The sequence below is a fragment of the Lepidothrix coronata genome, unplaced genomic scaffold (genome assembly GCF_001604755.1).
Source record: "Lepidothrix coronata isolate B3197 unplaced genomic scaffold, Lepidothrix_coronata-1.0 Scaffold255, whole genome shotgun sequence".
Lineage (NCBI taxonomy): Eukaryota > Metazoa > Chordata > Aves > Passeriformes > Pipridae > Lepidothrix > Lepidothrix coronata.
In genome coordinates this window covers 942083-955384 of record NW_016690435.1, presented here as the reverse complement: position 1 = coordinate 955384, position 13302 = coordinate 942083, and the positions used below count along the sequence as shown (strand labels likewise).

Below are 13302 nucleotides of genomic sequence, written 5' to 3'. Positions count from 1 at the left end.
TCCACAAGCAGGTTGCCATTGTGCTTCTCATTCACCATGGCAGCAGATGTGCCTGCAGAGACAGAGGGGAAGTAGGAGCTGGGGAGAGGTGGTTGAGGCATGCTATGGCTAGAGATTTGTAATCTAGTGCTCATGACGTGGCAGTGCAACCAATAAAATGTGCTTTTGTACTGGCTGTACTCATGGTTAGTGTTACAAGTTCCTAATACAGCAAGTCTAGTAAAGTATGAGATGTAGCTTGCTTTCTTTTTGGAAAACTGCATATGTGTGGAAACAAGACAATAGGGCAGAACACAGTAATTTTTGGACTGCCAAATGGGCTATGGGCATGGCAGGAACACGGACAGCAGTGCCCAGGAACGGCAGCTTTCCCCAGGAGTTCAGTTGCAACACCTTGGCTGTGTGCTGATGGAGCTCCCCGAGCCAGCTGGAACATGCATGCTGGACCCAGGGGCCTGTACAAGTCTGTATTGGAGGGCTCCGCTGCACATCACCCAGTCGGGTCTGGGAGCACGGTGCAGGGACAGGCCTGTGCCCGGGACACACACGCTAAAGGCAGGCGGTACGGCGCTACCATCACCGCGGAGAGCGCTCGCACGGGCAGGCCACGCCAGCGGCAGCAGCAAAGCTCCTTCCAGGCGCGGGCCAAACGAGAGCTCGGCGAGCACCGAGCAGCGTCCGGCCTGGCCCGTTCTGGCTGTCGCACCCCCTCCCCGGCTGGCCGGGGGCCGCTACCGAGGCCTCCCCGAAAGGGCCCGGGACAGCGCCGCTCGGGGCGCTCGCCGGCCGTGCTGTGCCCAACCCGCCGCCCTCCCTCCGTCGCGGGGCCGGGCCGGGCCGGGGCGGCCCTGTTACCTCCAGCACCGCTCCCGCGCCGCTCCGGCCCGCGGGCGCCTGCGCGGGCCCCGCAACGACCGCGGCTGCGCGGGGCGGGCGGCACCGGGAGCTCAGACCGGGCGGAGGCGGGACACTGCAGGATCGGGGCAGCGCTGGGGGCTGTGTGAGGCACCGGGGGCACAGTGCGGCACTCGGAGGGCAGCAGGACAGGGAAGGTGGAGAGGGAAAGGGGAGGCAGCGACCGGCGCGGGGCTGGGGAGCAGTGAGGGGTTAACGGGGCTGGGAGGCATTGAGGTCTGTGCTTCCCACCTGTGCAGCAGGTCACTCTTGCTGGAAGCCACCTTCCTGCCCGTTCGCCTTCACTGCTCCACAAGCTGAGGGTGGGAGAAGAGCCCAGTTGTCCTACAGCTGTGTTTGGCACGAGTGTGCCCATTGACCCCACTGAGTCACCCACCCACCTCAAACTCAAGCCAAGGCAGTCCACAACCGCACGCTCATCTCTCCTGGCAACCCCACTACCAGACCCCAAGGCCTTGTGCATAAAAGGCATCAGTAATGTGACAGCACTGGCATGAAGAATGCTTTATTGGCCGCTGGCATCACTCCGCTGCTCTGACCCGTGGCAGGTTGACATAGCTCTTCATGGGCGGGAGAGGCTTGATCTTGCGCCCAGCCCAGCCACCCTTGCGGTGCCACAGGCCTGTGTGTGGGCGCTTGCCCAGCCAGCGGTTCCGGCCCGCTTTCCCAATCACCCGCTTGTTGTGATCCACGTTGGACACACGGCCCACTGTAGCCACGCAGGTCTCCAGCACCTAGAGGACAGAGAAGAGCTGCAGCCCTCTCGGCGGACACAGCTGCATGCCAAGGCAGTCGAGCCAGGGGCAGCACAGCTCCTTTACCTGCATATGCCTTTTGGAGGGCAGCTGCACGATGGCTGTCCCGTTCACTTTCCTCAGCAGCACCCCACAAGTCCCTGCAGCAGGCAAGAGGAGGTAGCTGCCTTGAGCAGCAGGTCAAAGTATCCCACTCTGTGGCAAGCACAACCCCATGCTGGAAACTCTCCAAAGACCCTGCCATTGTACTGCATGCAGCACTTCTTGCTGAAGACAGGGCCTTGAGAAATCAACAGGACAGAGCTGTCCCTGCCTCTCTGGAGGGCTGTTTTGCACTCTTAACAGAGGGAAAGCAGAGGAAAGCAACTCCCTGTCACTGGCCACCCACAGCAGTGCCCCCCTGCCCTCCTCTTCATCTGTGCAGAACCAAACCACTACAAACAGTGCAAGGCCTCCTCACCAGCTGCCCGGATGTACTGTGCTCCCTTCCCAGGGTGGCTCTCCAGGTTGCAGATCAGTGTGCCGACAGGCAGAGCCCCCAGTGGGTACGCATCCCCTTCGTTGGCAGACACTGGAAGACACAAGCTGACAAGTTGGGCAAGGAGCAACTGACGAGCCCTTGGCAAGGCCAGTGCAGCTGCCCCTGGCCCTGGCATGCACCTGCCATCCTGCCAATGTGAGAGGAGTTCTTGATGATGTCCCCCGGCTGCATGTTCTCCGTGGCAACGATCCAGCGCTTGCGGTTGCCGCCAGCCACTAGGGCGATGTCAGCCGACCTGCACGGGGAGCCGGCGGTGGCTGAGCAGGGGGTCACCGCTGGCACGGCTGCCCAGGCCCCGGGCCGAGCCCGCACCCCGCACTCGCCTGCAAGGGTCGTATCGGACCTTGATGACCTTCTCGGTGAAGGGCTCCGGCGGGGTCCCCTCCTCGTAGCGCAGCCGCTGGAAGTCGATCATGCGGTACCGCCGCTTGTGCCCTCCGCCGATCCCCCGCACGCGGATGCGACCTGCGGGACACGGGAGCGGCTGCAGGTGGGACCCGCACCGCCCTGCCGGCCCCGGGGCCTCGCCCGTTCCCGCCTGCCCGCCCACCTGTGTGATCGCGGCCACCCGTCTTCTTCATGCCGATGGGCCGCACGGTGTACTTGACCCGGCACTTCCACAGCGGGTCGGTGGTGCAGCGCGGCGCCGAGCCACCCAGCCCGCGGCAGGCGGCAGCCACCGGCCCCGACAGCCAGGGCGGAGGCCCAGGCGGCAGCACGGGGGGCCGGGCGCGGCGCGGGGCCGCCGAGAGCAGGAGCGCCCCGAACGCGCGACACAGCCCCAGCGCCGCCATGGCCGCGCGCAGGGGCCGCCGGGCGGGGCGGGGCCGCCTGATGGGTGGGGGGAGCCGCCGGCAGGGGGCGCGCGCGCCGCCGGGCGGAGGTGGCGGCCATCTTGGATTTAAAGGGGCTGCGCCGCTGAGAGGGTGGGTGGTGTTGGGTGTGCGTCTCGCTCCGCCCCCGCCGGGACCGGGGCAGCGATCGGGGCCGCGACCGGGGCCGCCATCGAGGTGTCGCGCCGAGCAGGTGGGGCGGGCGGGCTTACGGGGCTCGGTTGCGGCCCCGAGCGCGGGGAGGATGAGTGGGGCTCGGCGGCGCAGGCCTTCCCGGGCGGCGCCCCCACCCCACCGGCTGCGGGGCGCGGCGGGATCCCCGCGGGGAGCTGGGGAGGTCCCTGTGGCGAGCCCGGGACCGGCGGGGTTTGGGGACCGCAGCGCGTCCTGTTCGCCGGGACAGCGGGAGGAGCGAGGGCAGGGCTCGGGCTAGGGCCGCCGTGCCCGGGTCCCGCGGGCCGCGGTAACGCCGCGAGTCGGCGGCGTGAAGGGCGCCGGCCTTGCGGACTTTGGAGCCGGGGAGGTGCAGACCGCGGGACCGGCCCCCGCCGACACCGGGAGAGCCGCTGGCTCGGGAGCCCCGCCGGCGCCCGCCCTGCTCGGGCAGCACCGGGTCCGCGGGCTCGGTGGTCCTGGCCCCGCCGCGGGCAGAGCCGGGTCGGCTGGCGGGGGCCAGGAGCCCCCGAGGGAGAAGCAGACTATGTATGTGACAACGGCGGGTCAGCCCGAAGTCCCAGCCATGGCTATTTCCAGGGTGCTGCGGGCACAGACAGCGGGATTCACCGCTCTATAATTAGTCTGTGCCTTCGCTGCCAGGAATGGCCTTCACTGTAAGACAAATAACGTATGTAATGTATGTTTGCATTCCTCCTATGTAACTTGTGTGACTTTTAACTGTGCCGTTGCTGTGTATACCCCATAGCAAGCCAGGTTTGCCCTTCAGAATTAGGGAAGGGAGAACAGCTTTAGAGAAGAAATATATGTTGCGAGATGAGGCAAGAGAGAACCTGCGTGTCAACATGGCTGGGCTGCCTCCTGGGATACCTGAAGCCCTTCCCCCTCAGGGGAATCTGTGGGAAGGGACAGGAACACCAGTGAAGCACTGGGACAGGCAGATGTAGGTAACTGGGGACAGCATGAGGCTCACAAAACATCGTAGGGAGCACCATGACAGTTGTGTGTTACTGTGGATGGGGTGACTGTAGCAACTATCCAAGCTGGAGGCTGTGTCATTGTCCCCTCTCCGTGTAAAGCATCTAGAGACTGAACAAGTGCTTCTCAGCACTACCTGGCCTAGTCCACCCTGTGCAGTGTGTACACAGTAGGGCTCCAGCCATCCCACATCTCCTGTATCTGGGCATCGCTGTGGGCACAGCGATAGCAACCACACAACTGGATGGTTCTCTGCAGCTACACCAGCTCGGCTTTAGGGGCTGGGATGGGGTCAGCAGTGGGACGCAGGCGAGGGTGATGCCAAACAGGATGTAAAACCTTTTGCCACAGGATGGAGGGTGGGATGGAACAGGGCTTTGGCGATCTGAGTAGGAGCTCGATGCTGGGTAGATCTCCTTGAGCAGAGTTTGTCGGCATCTCGGGGGCTTGGCCCTGCTCCTTGGTGCTCCCGTCGATCCCTGAGGAGGGAGCCGTGGGCTTGGCGCGCGTGGCGCTTTCTGCGCTCCCAGGAGAGCGTCCGACCGTCCTGTTCCCGAAGCCTGTCCGCATCCCTCCCCTCCCCCTGCCGCAGTGTGGTTGGCTGCCGAGCGTCGGGTGCCTGCGCCGCTGCTCGCTCCGAGGGCAGCGCGGCAGAGGGAGCTGCGGAGTGCCGCGGCCATCGCTCCTTCGCCTCCTCCGGGAGAGCCGGCGCTGGACAAGCCGCTGCAGGCAGCCAGGTACCGCTCCTCTGCGGCACGGGGCGGGGGACATTCCCATCCGGTGACTGAGGCAGGCAGGGTGCCCAGGCACCCTGGAACAAAGGACCGCTTTAATGCGCAATTTCGGGCAGAGCTGATGAAAACTTTTTTTTTTCCTCGCAAAGCTTGCACTTAGCCAGGTGGCCACAGAATTTCTCTGTGGTGGTTCTGAGGGTTGGAGGGGTTTCTCTGGCTTACGTGTTCCAAGGATACGCAGCGGGCGTGACTCCTGCCAGACAAAGCCGGAGAAACGATGACGGAGGCAGGTCATACAGCGATGGCTCTCAGAGAGCCTTGTTTCCTCCCAAACCTTCCTTCCATCAATTAACTGCTTCCTAAGCTGTTCTGAATTGGAGGTGCGCCCTACCAAAAGTGGTGGGCTGGGGGAGGGGGGGCAATCGCTGGTAAGCTTCTGGGAAGGAGAGGATGCGTCTGGGAGGTGGTGTCTGAAGAAGAGCTGGGGGATGGTGTTGCAGTAGAACGCTCTGGCCAGGCAGCGGGAGAAATCTGCACAATGGTGGGAGACAGCAGCACGTTACCAGAAACCGCAGGCTTCCCTGTGTCTTGCACAGGGACATCTGGCACTCTGTTGCGGTTCCATGCTCCCTAGTGCCCTTGCTCTCCTCTCTGCCATGCCACCTTGGAGATATGGAAAGCACCCGCCCCTGCCTCTTAGTGTGGGGAAAGGGTGGTGTTCAGCACACATAGGTCAAAGATCTAGCCAGCTCAGACACAGGGTAAATAAACATGGCTGCGCTTTGCTTTTAATTGGCAGAAGGAGCAGGAAGCATGTGTTCTTTCATCTGCTGTTTTGGAGGAATGTCCAGGTTGGAATAACAATATTAACCCCAAATTCCAAAATGGCTCTTGGGGCACAAAGGACACATGGCCAGATTCTGACCTTGGCAGAGTTTCTGGATAAATGCTTAATTTGCTGGGAAAGAGCCACATAGCTCCTCAAAGAGCTCCAGCTAGACAGGGGAATCAGAGGTAGAATGGATCCTTTGCTTGTTATGCAGGTAGAGGTTTGTCTCTGTGAATTTGGCTGCCTTGTTATGGTTTACAAAACCTGTTAGCTTCTGGAAATAATAGTGCAATCTTGCAGTCTACAGTCGACTGGTGTTTGCGGCTGCCCCAGGTACACCATGGGAGGAGTGTTCTGCATTCCAGAGCCCTTCAGGGCACACACAGTGGCTTCAGGGCTCTTGCTGGTCCCATCTGCATCCTGGCCTTCTCCTGTACTCCTCAGGCAAATCCAGTGCATAGCATTCACATTAGACAGATGCCTGCAGAGGCACTGGCTCCTGGGAATTATTCTGCCTGCTTTAATACCACTTCATGCTGTCAGGACAAGGTAATGGCTCTCACTCTATTTTTTATAGAGTGAGACTCCCAATCAGATTCTGAAACTAGGAAGAGATGCTTGTCCTGGCTTTATTCCAACTGCTTAGCTCTTGTCTCCACTAGCCTGGAAACACATTTTGATGGTGTTCTACTGTAGTCCCCGGCGCAGCAGATGCAGAATGGATTTGGTGAGCTGCTGCAGACATAAGCAAGAATTTAAAAACAAGGTCTTATCAGCTGATCTGGAGGTGCCAGCACAAGCTTGCTGGTGGGGGTGGTGAAGACTGCTTCTCATTCCAATGGCCTGCTGGAAGGTGCACGTTACCCCAGCCAGCTGGTGTTGTAAGCAGTATGAAGTGTAATACAGAGCAGAGCGGTTTTCTGCTAATGGTTTTCTGCTAACAGGTTGGTGCTGTTTATTTGTTTGTTTTTGCTATGGATGGTTGTTTTGTTGGGGTTTTCTAACTCTTATTGCTTCCAGTATCTGTATTCTCTAGTAGTAATCAATGAAGGGAGTAAGACCTTCATGGTCTTGAAAGAAATGAGTGGTCTGATACAAAGCCAACCAGACCACTTGCTCTGTCTTCCTCAGAGTACGTATGCATATTGGAATTGGATCATGCTTTGATAACACAAAAATTGCTTGCTCTGGTCAATCAGAACAAACCCTAGTACCTTTTGTCTTGTCATTTCCAGCTAAAGGCTGGAAAGAGGGAGGAGGATGGGAAGCTCCCATGTTCTTTCTGTAGTGGTTTGAACTTGACTCACTGTGGCCAAGTCCTTTTAAAGCCACTTTATCACCACATTGCCCTTGGTTTCAGGAGGGTTATGTGAAGGTGTGTTTTCTGTTAGAGGTGGTAGGTGGTAGGGAGCTGAAGCTTCTGGGACAGAGAGGAGTGTTTGGTGCTGAAGGGAAAGAGCATCAAGGGAGCCTCTTATCTCCTTGCAGAACCCTTCTACTTGAGCTGCAAATCTAGTCCTTAGTCCTAGTCCTTTGGGCCTCTTGCAGCCTGCTGGTTAGCACAGACATTCCCAACACAAGCCTTACAGTGTCTAGAAAAAAACCCTGAGAGCTTCACAGTCAGCTAGTGCTGGCATGTGTCAGCTGCTGCTAAAAGAAGCAATCCTAGCCTTGATCCCTGTCCAGGGGATAGGGAGGGCTATGCTGTTTCCAATAGCACAGTCAACTTGTACTGAGTTACACCACTCTAAGGATTGTGGAAGCTGCTTGGGTGAAGCCTTTCTGGTCTTGGAGGTTTGCTTCAAAACTATGTGCGGAGGGTGCCTGGATGCCAAAGAGAGTCCTGGTTTTGGGACACAGGAGAATGTGAGCGAGAGAGCTTGTTGCCTCCACTGCCTGCTCTGTTACTTGAGTTAGATTGCATTGCTTCTCTTGCTTTGGAGAAGGATCCCTGTGGGACCCTGCTGAAAGGAGGCATGCACTGCATTCCCTGTCTCTAGGCCTTGGATCAGTTTCTGGTGCTGTGCCTTGCTCCTTTGTCCTGAAAAGGTGTTCAGCAAAGGCAAATGCATTGAGTTTATCTAAGGAATTCAGGAATTTATTGGAAAATGTGTTGGGAAAGAACTTTGGGTGGCAGATGAAGCTCTAGGTGCCCCCTTTTTTGGCAGTAGGGTAGAAACTTCTGAGCCAGAAACAAATGGTGACAGAGAATGTCATGCACATTGGAGTTTGTAATATCTGAAAGACTTTGGGATTGCAGCTCAGAGATTTGTTGGATATGAACTTCCAGGGTGCTGACCTGTCACTGATCTTCTCTTTGCGTGTTCTTAGTGGCTCTAGGGGAGCATACAGGCATTTCTGGCAGTGGTAACGAGCATCACAGAGCACTGTTGCTGCTCTGTGCCTCACATGAACCTCAGCATTTCTTATTTTACCTGTATTAGAGCAACTCTGGAAATGCCGACTGTTGGATGTACAGCTCAGCAGCACCAGTTGGTCATCCCTTTTCTATCGATCTGTTACAGGTAGCCTAGGGGGGTGACCCTGAGCACAGTGGTTCTTCTAGCAGTGGTGTGACAGTGTGCAAGTTTCCTGGCAGTGTTAATGTGTCCTGGCTGTGCAGCGGAAATCTCAGAGGCTCTGTGCAGCTGACTGTAATCTCCTACAGCCTCTGTTTGCTTTCTGACACTATGGTATCAAAATAAGGAGAAAGCTTGTGCTTATGACATGGCCTCTGTGGTGGTTGCAACTTTGGCACTTTGATTGCTTTTTACTGCTTTTATTTTATTTTTCAGCATCCAAAGTATTAGGTCATGGTTTTGTTGCAGTGTTGAAGACTCAGCTGTCTTATTTGCGAACTCACTTCTAGCTTCATTGGAGGTCAACCAGTCTTTCCAGAGACCCTTTGTTGTTCAGCAGTAATGAGCTGGCAGAGGTCCAACAGTGAAAAAACCAAAACACCCTACGCGCCACCCCTCCCTGCTTTTGTCAAGTTGTTTTTCTTCCCAAATGTATAACCTTGCTGTTTTACCAGGTAGCATAAGCGTGTCTCATAGCATGAGACTGGGATAATTATGGTGAAGTAAGACTAAGCCCTCTGTTCCTATTTCTAAATGCTACTGTTGCTATCTGTGTCCCAAATGGTCACTCATTCTTGCTATGGGTCAGACTTACTCTTCCGCAGGAAGCTTTTTCCACAATCCAGCTGTTTCCCTTATCCTTAGATCACCTTCTCCTGCAGAAGAATTTGCTGCTAAAAATCTGTGCCCACTTCTATACAGAAAGTGCTGGCAGACCTTCTGCAATTTGAAGGAAGCTGTAGTTATTGTCTTGACACTATTGCTTGTTCAAGTTGGGATGGTACCCTGCATTTCACTTAGGTCCAGGAACATGCAGAGAGGCAGTGAACTGAATTTGTTGAGGTGTGCATAGACCTGAATCTCTGTCCTGTTGTATTTGACTCCTGATTCCCTGGTGCTTTTTTTTCCACTCTCCATAGTCTTTTAGCATTAGGCATCATAACCCGAGCTTCAAGATTCATTTGGACCCATTTAATCTGACGTCCTTGTAGCTGTTGTGGGTTGAAGATAAAAGCAGTGAAGCTTCCAGCTCTTTCATCTTAAAGCTCTTGCATGTGGGAGCAGTTTTCAGAGGCAGAAAAGTGAGCTGCTGAAATTGCATCAGCAGTTTCAGTGATTTCCCGGTTATGCACTGGAATATAGGAGGAAGGTTTGTGCCAGGCAGGATGTGCTTGCTGGTGGATTCCTGGCTGATTGCTGCAGTTGCCACAAAGCTCAGTGCACACATGTTCCTTCCCTGTCTTCTAGCAGCACTCCTGCAAGTGGGAGCAGAAGAGGGGAGATGAGATGGGTGTTGTCGGAAAGCCAGGCTATTCTAGCAGCTCATGGTAAATAGGGAAGACATGCCAACTAGAGTGGAAACGTGCAGATGGAGACTTGGGCTGTGACACCAGCAGAGCCATGAGGAATGCAGAAGAATAAGCTGGGAACTGGGCAGTCCATCTCTCAAGGAGCTATTTGGAGAAGCATTCTTTCTTCCTATTCCAGTTTAACCTCACTCGGCAAAAGGCAAATGATGATGTCTCCCCTCCTCTCTTCAGGAACCTCTGAGTGTTTTGTACCTGGATAAAGGACACTGAATGCTGAATGCAAAGGAGTAGGAAGAGCGTGTATACAGCAGCCTCAGCCTACCTGACCTTGACATTGATGCCACAGAGCATGTTTCCTCCTTGGAGGGCTGAGCACTGAGTGTAGACCTGTCAGCACTAGGGAGAACTAGAAATAAGGCTCTGTGGGGGAAAATTGTTGCTTTAGAAGGATAATAAGTCAGCTCCCACCAGTGTTTGTTGGTTTTCTTTGCTGTGCAAGAGGTAGCAGCATTCGAGTGACTTCTCTGCAGTCTCCCATTTGTTTTCTTGTTGAGCAGCTGTGTGTTGTTCGTAGGTCTGTCCAGTCTGAACAATCCCCTGTCAGCCATTGAACACTGGAAACGTGTTGGTATTGAGCAGAGCTGTGTTTCTAGGATGTCATCCTAGGGGAGAGAGGCCAAGGTTGTGTACAGATGTTTGCACAGCCAGTGAGAGAAGAGCCTGTATTGGTATGTCTTGAAGGATCTGAGGATGCAGTTGCGGGGTAGGGTGAGTCTGATGTGCTATGGATCAGGATGTCTTAACTATTTTTGCTTCTCAGTCTGAAATTTTTACAGTTTCAAAAAACAAGTTGATCATAGGGACTATGAAATGCTTGAATGTTTTCTGCTGGAAGGGCTGAAGAAAGAATGTTGCTATTGTAGAGGCACTGGTGGTTTAACACACAGCAATTTCACAGTAAGGGAGTGGTTCTGTGTACAGTAGAGCTATTGAGGCTGATTTTCTATGGATTTGGGTCTTGTCTGACTGTTACTTAGCAAGGTGCAAGCTCTGGTGGCTTTTTATCCTATAACATGTTCCTCTACCCAATGCATATGTATTGTACTTTTTAAAGATGGCAGCAAGATCTCGATATGGACATAAGTGGTGCTGCCATGAAAACTCAGCATTTCACAGCTGACCCGGTACCCAGAGGGACTGCCTAGCTGTGTCAGCTTTAAAGCAGAGTTCTAGTTGTGTGGTATGTTGGGTAGGAGGCCATTCCTGGGTATATTCTTGTGTCCCAAGCATTGCCTATGCTCCGCTGAACTCCTACTTCCCTGTTTCTAAGTCTGGGGCTGTGTTTCCTTATGAGTTGAAACTAGTGATGGAGCCATTTAACTCTTTAGTAGAACCCTTGGGTTCTGTGAAAGCAGGTAAGTGCCTGCTGAGCCTTCCTGGGAAGCTGTCTGGACCTATTTCAGAGCAGGACAACAGTGCTTGGCCAGATGAGGCAGCACTAGTGTCCTTTGGGCTGCCAGCCTCTTTCTTTCAGGCTGGGAATTGTTGCACATTTCTTCCTGAGTTGTGCTCACCTGCAGAAGTCTGCCTTAGGAAAGGCTTCCTTTATTGCTTTAGCACTTGATCACACTCCAGATGTGTTATAAAGGTGGGAAAAAGAATAACCAGGGTAATTGTCAACTGGTCTGCTTAACTGCTGGTTTCTGGAAGATCAGTTTGGAAGAGAGTGGCAGCCAACTCTCAACAGACCTATTTTTCCTTTCAAAACAGTAGTCTGTGCCCTCCATCTTAACCATAATGAGGTTTTTCATGCTATCCTTATCATATAGTCTTCTCTAAAGCAAACTGCCGTAAGTTGTGGTCCAGATGAGACCATTTTGGTGTAAAGTGCCCAATGCACAGGGTTAACTGCATATGAAGCATGGCAGATACCCAAAAGTGGAGGATACGGTGAAGTCTGACTCATGGTTGCTGCTGATGCTGGATCATGAAGTAAATGTGATGTCAGCATTGTGACTGGGGTAGATGGGGGAGCACAGCTCAGTTTTTGTTCAGAGGTGTGAACAGGAATGCAGTCTTCAAAAGATATGAAGTGCTTCTGCCCTGCTGAGGTTCAGTAAGGTCTCCACTGTGTGTTGAGGGTTTTCTCCCCTTTCTGAGGGATTGATTTGTATCACTGAAACAGAAACCAAAGAAGAGTTGAGAGGAGAGTTCAGGCCTATAAAATAACTCAAGAGTGAGGATAAAGAGGAGGAAATTAGTGGATATAATGAGATGTGCTACTTGAAACAACTGTCCCAGTGTTGGTCGTCATCTTTACTTTCAGTGCTGCAATGAGGAAGAAACTGGGCCCCTCAATTGCTCAGGGTCGATTCCCTAGTAGCTCCCTGGTAGCTGGACTGTGGGATAGCCCTGAGCCTTCCTGGGCAGACTGCACAGGTGAGGAGAAAAGGAGTCATGCCAGGAGCTCTGCTCTCTCTGTTCTTGTACCTGAGGCAGGATTTCTGTTCTCTCAGTAAACTAGGCGTAAGGCAGCTGCCCAACAAAGAGCTCAAACCATGCAGAGGTGTCTTCTACAGAAGGGCAAGGGCAAATCCATTGGCAGCAATTCTCTTACCACCTCCTGCATAGCTCCTGGGCAGTTTTCCAGCTTCTTGGCAGCAGGGCCCTGGGCACTCAGGTTGCAGGGCCCTGGGCACTCAGGTTGCAGAGCCCTCTGCCAGCTCCAGATGGCAAGGAGGTGCTGGTGGGCAGGTGCTGCCTGTGCAGGGCATCACAGGAGGCTTGTTTTGGAGTGACCCATAGTGAGGTGGGTGGTGGCTTTATTACTGAGTAATGCGAGGAGGCTGCTGGGGTGGCCCAGCTGGAGGGGGAGGCTGGGACTGGGTTAGATGACTGACTCATGGAGCAGCCAGGGTACTGTTAACCAGCTATAAGGGGTCTTGCCTGTCTCTTGTGCCTCGCACTCTTTCGCTTGTTGTGTTTCCCTAGCTCCTGGACTTTCTATGAAGGGATCTTGCAGCCACACTAACCTTGTGGGTTGTAGTGGTTGGTGTCCCTGTGCCAAGGCAGTAGCTTGGTATTCTCCCATTGTATATTTAGGGAAGGAGTACAGAGTCCTTATGCCATCCTGAGGAGTCCTTGGGCTGGCAGCAGGGCGCATGAAGATGGAAAAGCTCTTAGTGTTTCAAGCTGACGCCCACACAAGGGTTATGCTGGTGTGACTGTAGCAGTCGGTGTATGTAAGCTTCCCCACGCTGTGTGAGTCAGTCCTGCTGGCAGTGTTGTGTCCCTTATTACCACAATGGCCGTTCTGTGCCAGGGCCATGATCGTCAGGATGTGCTCTTCTGGTCAGGCAATATTTTGGCACAGTAATGCCACTGCTGTCCCCCTGTCTATGAGGAGTTCTTCCAGGAGATTTTCCATGAGGAAGCAGAAAGCTTTGAGCTGGCATCCTTCCACTTTCTGTTCCCTTTCTTCTGCAGTCAGAAGAGGTGTTGAGCTCTGACAGCCTCTCTGCATCAGTGGTCTGTGGGCAGGAGATGTACGGATTGTAACCACAAATCTCTGCTCTTAAATGGAAGCTAAATTAACTTTCCTCCTGCTGGGTGTGTGGGAGTATTGGAGGTCAGCAGCGATTCTAGCCTTTTTGT

The 13302-nt window shown here is 54.4% G+C and overlaps 2 protein-coding genes across 6 annotated transcripts in view; one reads left to right on the top strand and one right to left on the bottom strand.

Annotated features, from left to right (window-relative positions):
• Nucleotides 1-1395: 1395 nt before the first annotated feature.
• On the bottom strand, nucleotides 1396-3009 carry MRPL2 (mitochondrial ribosomal protein L2). Its single transcript, XM_017835339.1, has 6 exons — nucleotides 2762-3009; nucleotides 2535-2676; nucleotides 2331-2446; nucleotides 2131-2241; nucleotides 1737-1810; nucleotides 1396-1649 (listed from the first exon to the last, which is right to left on the bottom strand). Exons 1-6 carry the CDS (start codon nucleotides 3003-3005, stop codon nucleotides 1437-1439), a joined length of 900 nt encoding a protein of 299 aa, XP_017690828.1. The 5' UTR covers nucleotides 3006-3009; the 3' UTR covers nucleotides 1396-1436.
• Nucleotides 3010-3107: 98 nt separating this feature from the next.
• KLC4 (kinesin light chain 4) overlaps nucleotides 3108-13302 on the top strand; it is a 25538-nt gene continuing 15343 nt past the window's right edge. For 3 of the 5 annotated variants that reach the window (XM_017835365.1, XM_017835361.1, XM_017835366.1), the window contains exon 1: nucleotides 3133-3237. The gene's annotated coding sequence lies outside the window, so the exon portion shown is untranslated. Of the gene's footprint in view, nucleotides 3238-4823; nucleotides 4934-13302 lie in introns of those variants that run through there. The other 2 variants (XM_017835363.1, XM_017835362.1) reach the window with 2 other exon arrangements.

What these genes read in the sequence shown, in the direction of transcription:
- MRPL2 (XM_017835339.1), bottom strand. Translation starts at nt 3,005, where the DNA reads ATGGCGGCGCTGGGGCTGTGTCGCGCGTTCGGGGCGCTCCTGCTCTCG. An exon ending in TCACATTGGCAGGATGGCAG is followed by an intron (nt 2,242 to 2,330) that starts GTGCATGCCAGG and finishes TGTGTCTTCCAG; the next exon opens with TGTCTGCCAACGAAGGGGAT. An exon ending in CCTCCAAAAGGCATATGCAG is followed by an intron (nt 1,650 to 1,736) that starts GTAAAGGAGCTG and finishes TCTGTCCTCTAG; the next exon opens with GTGCTGGAGACCTGCGTGGC.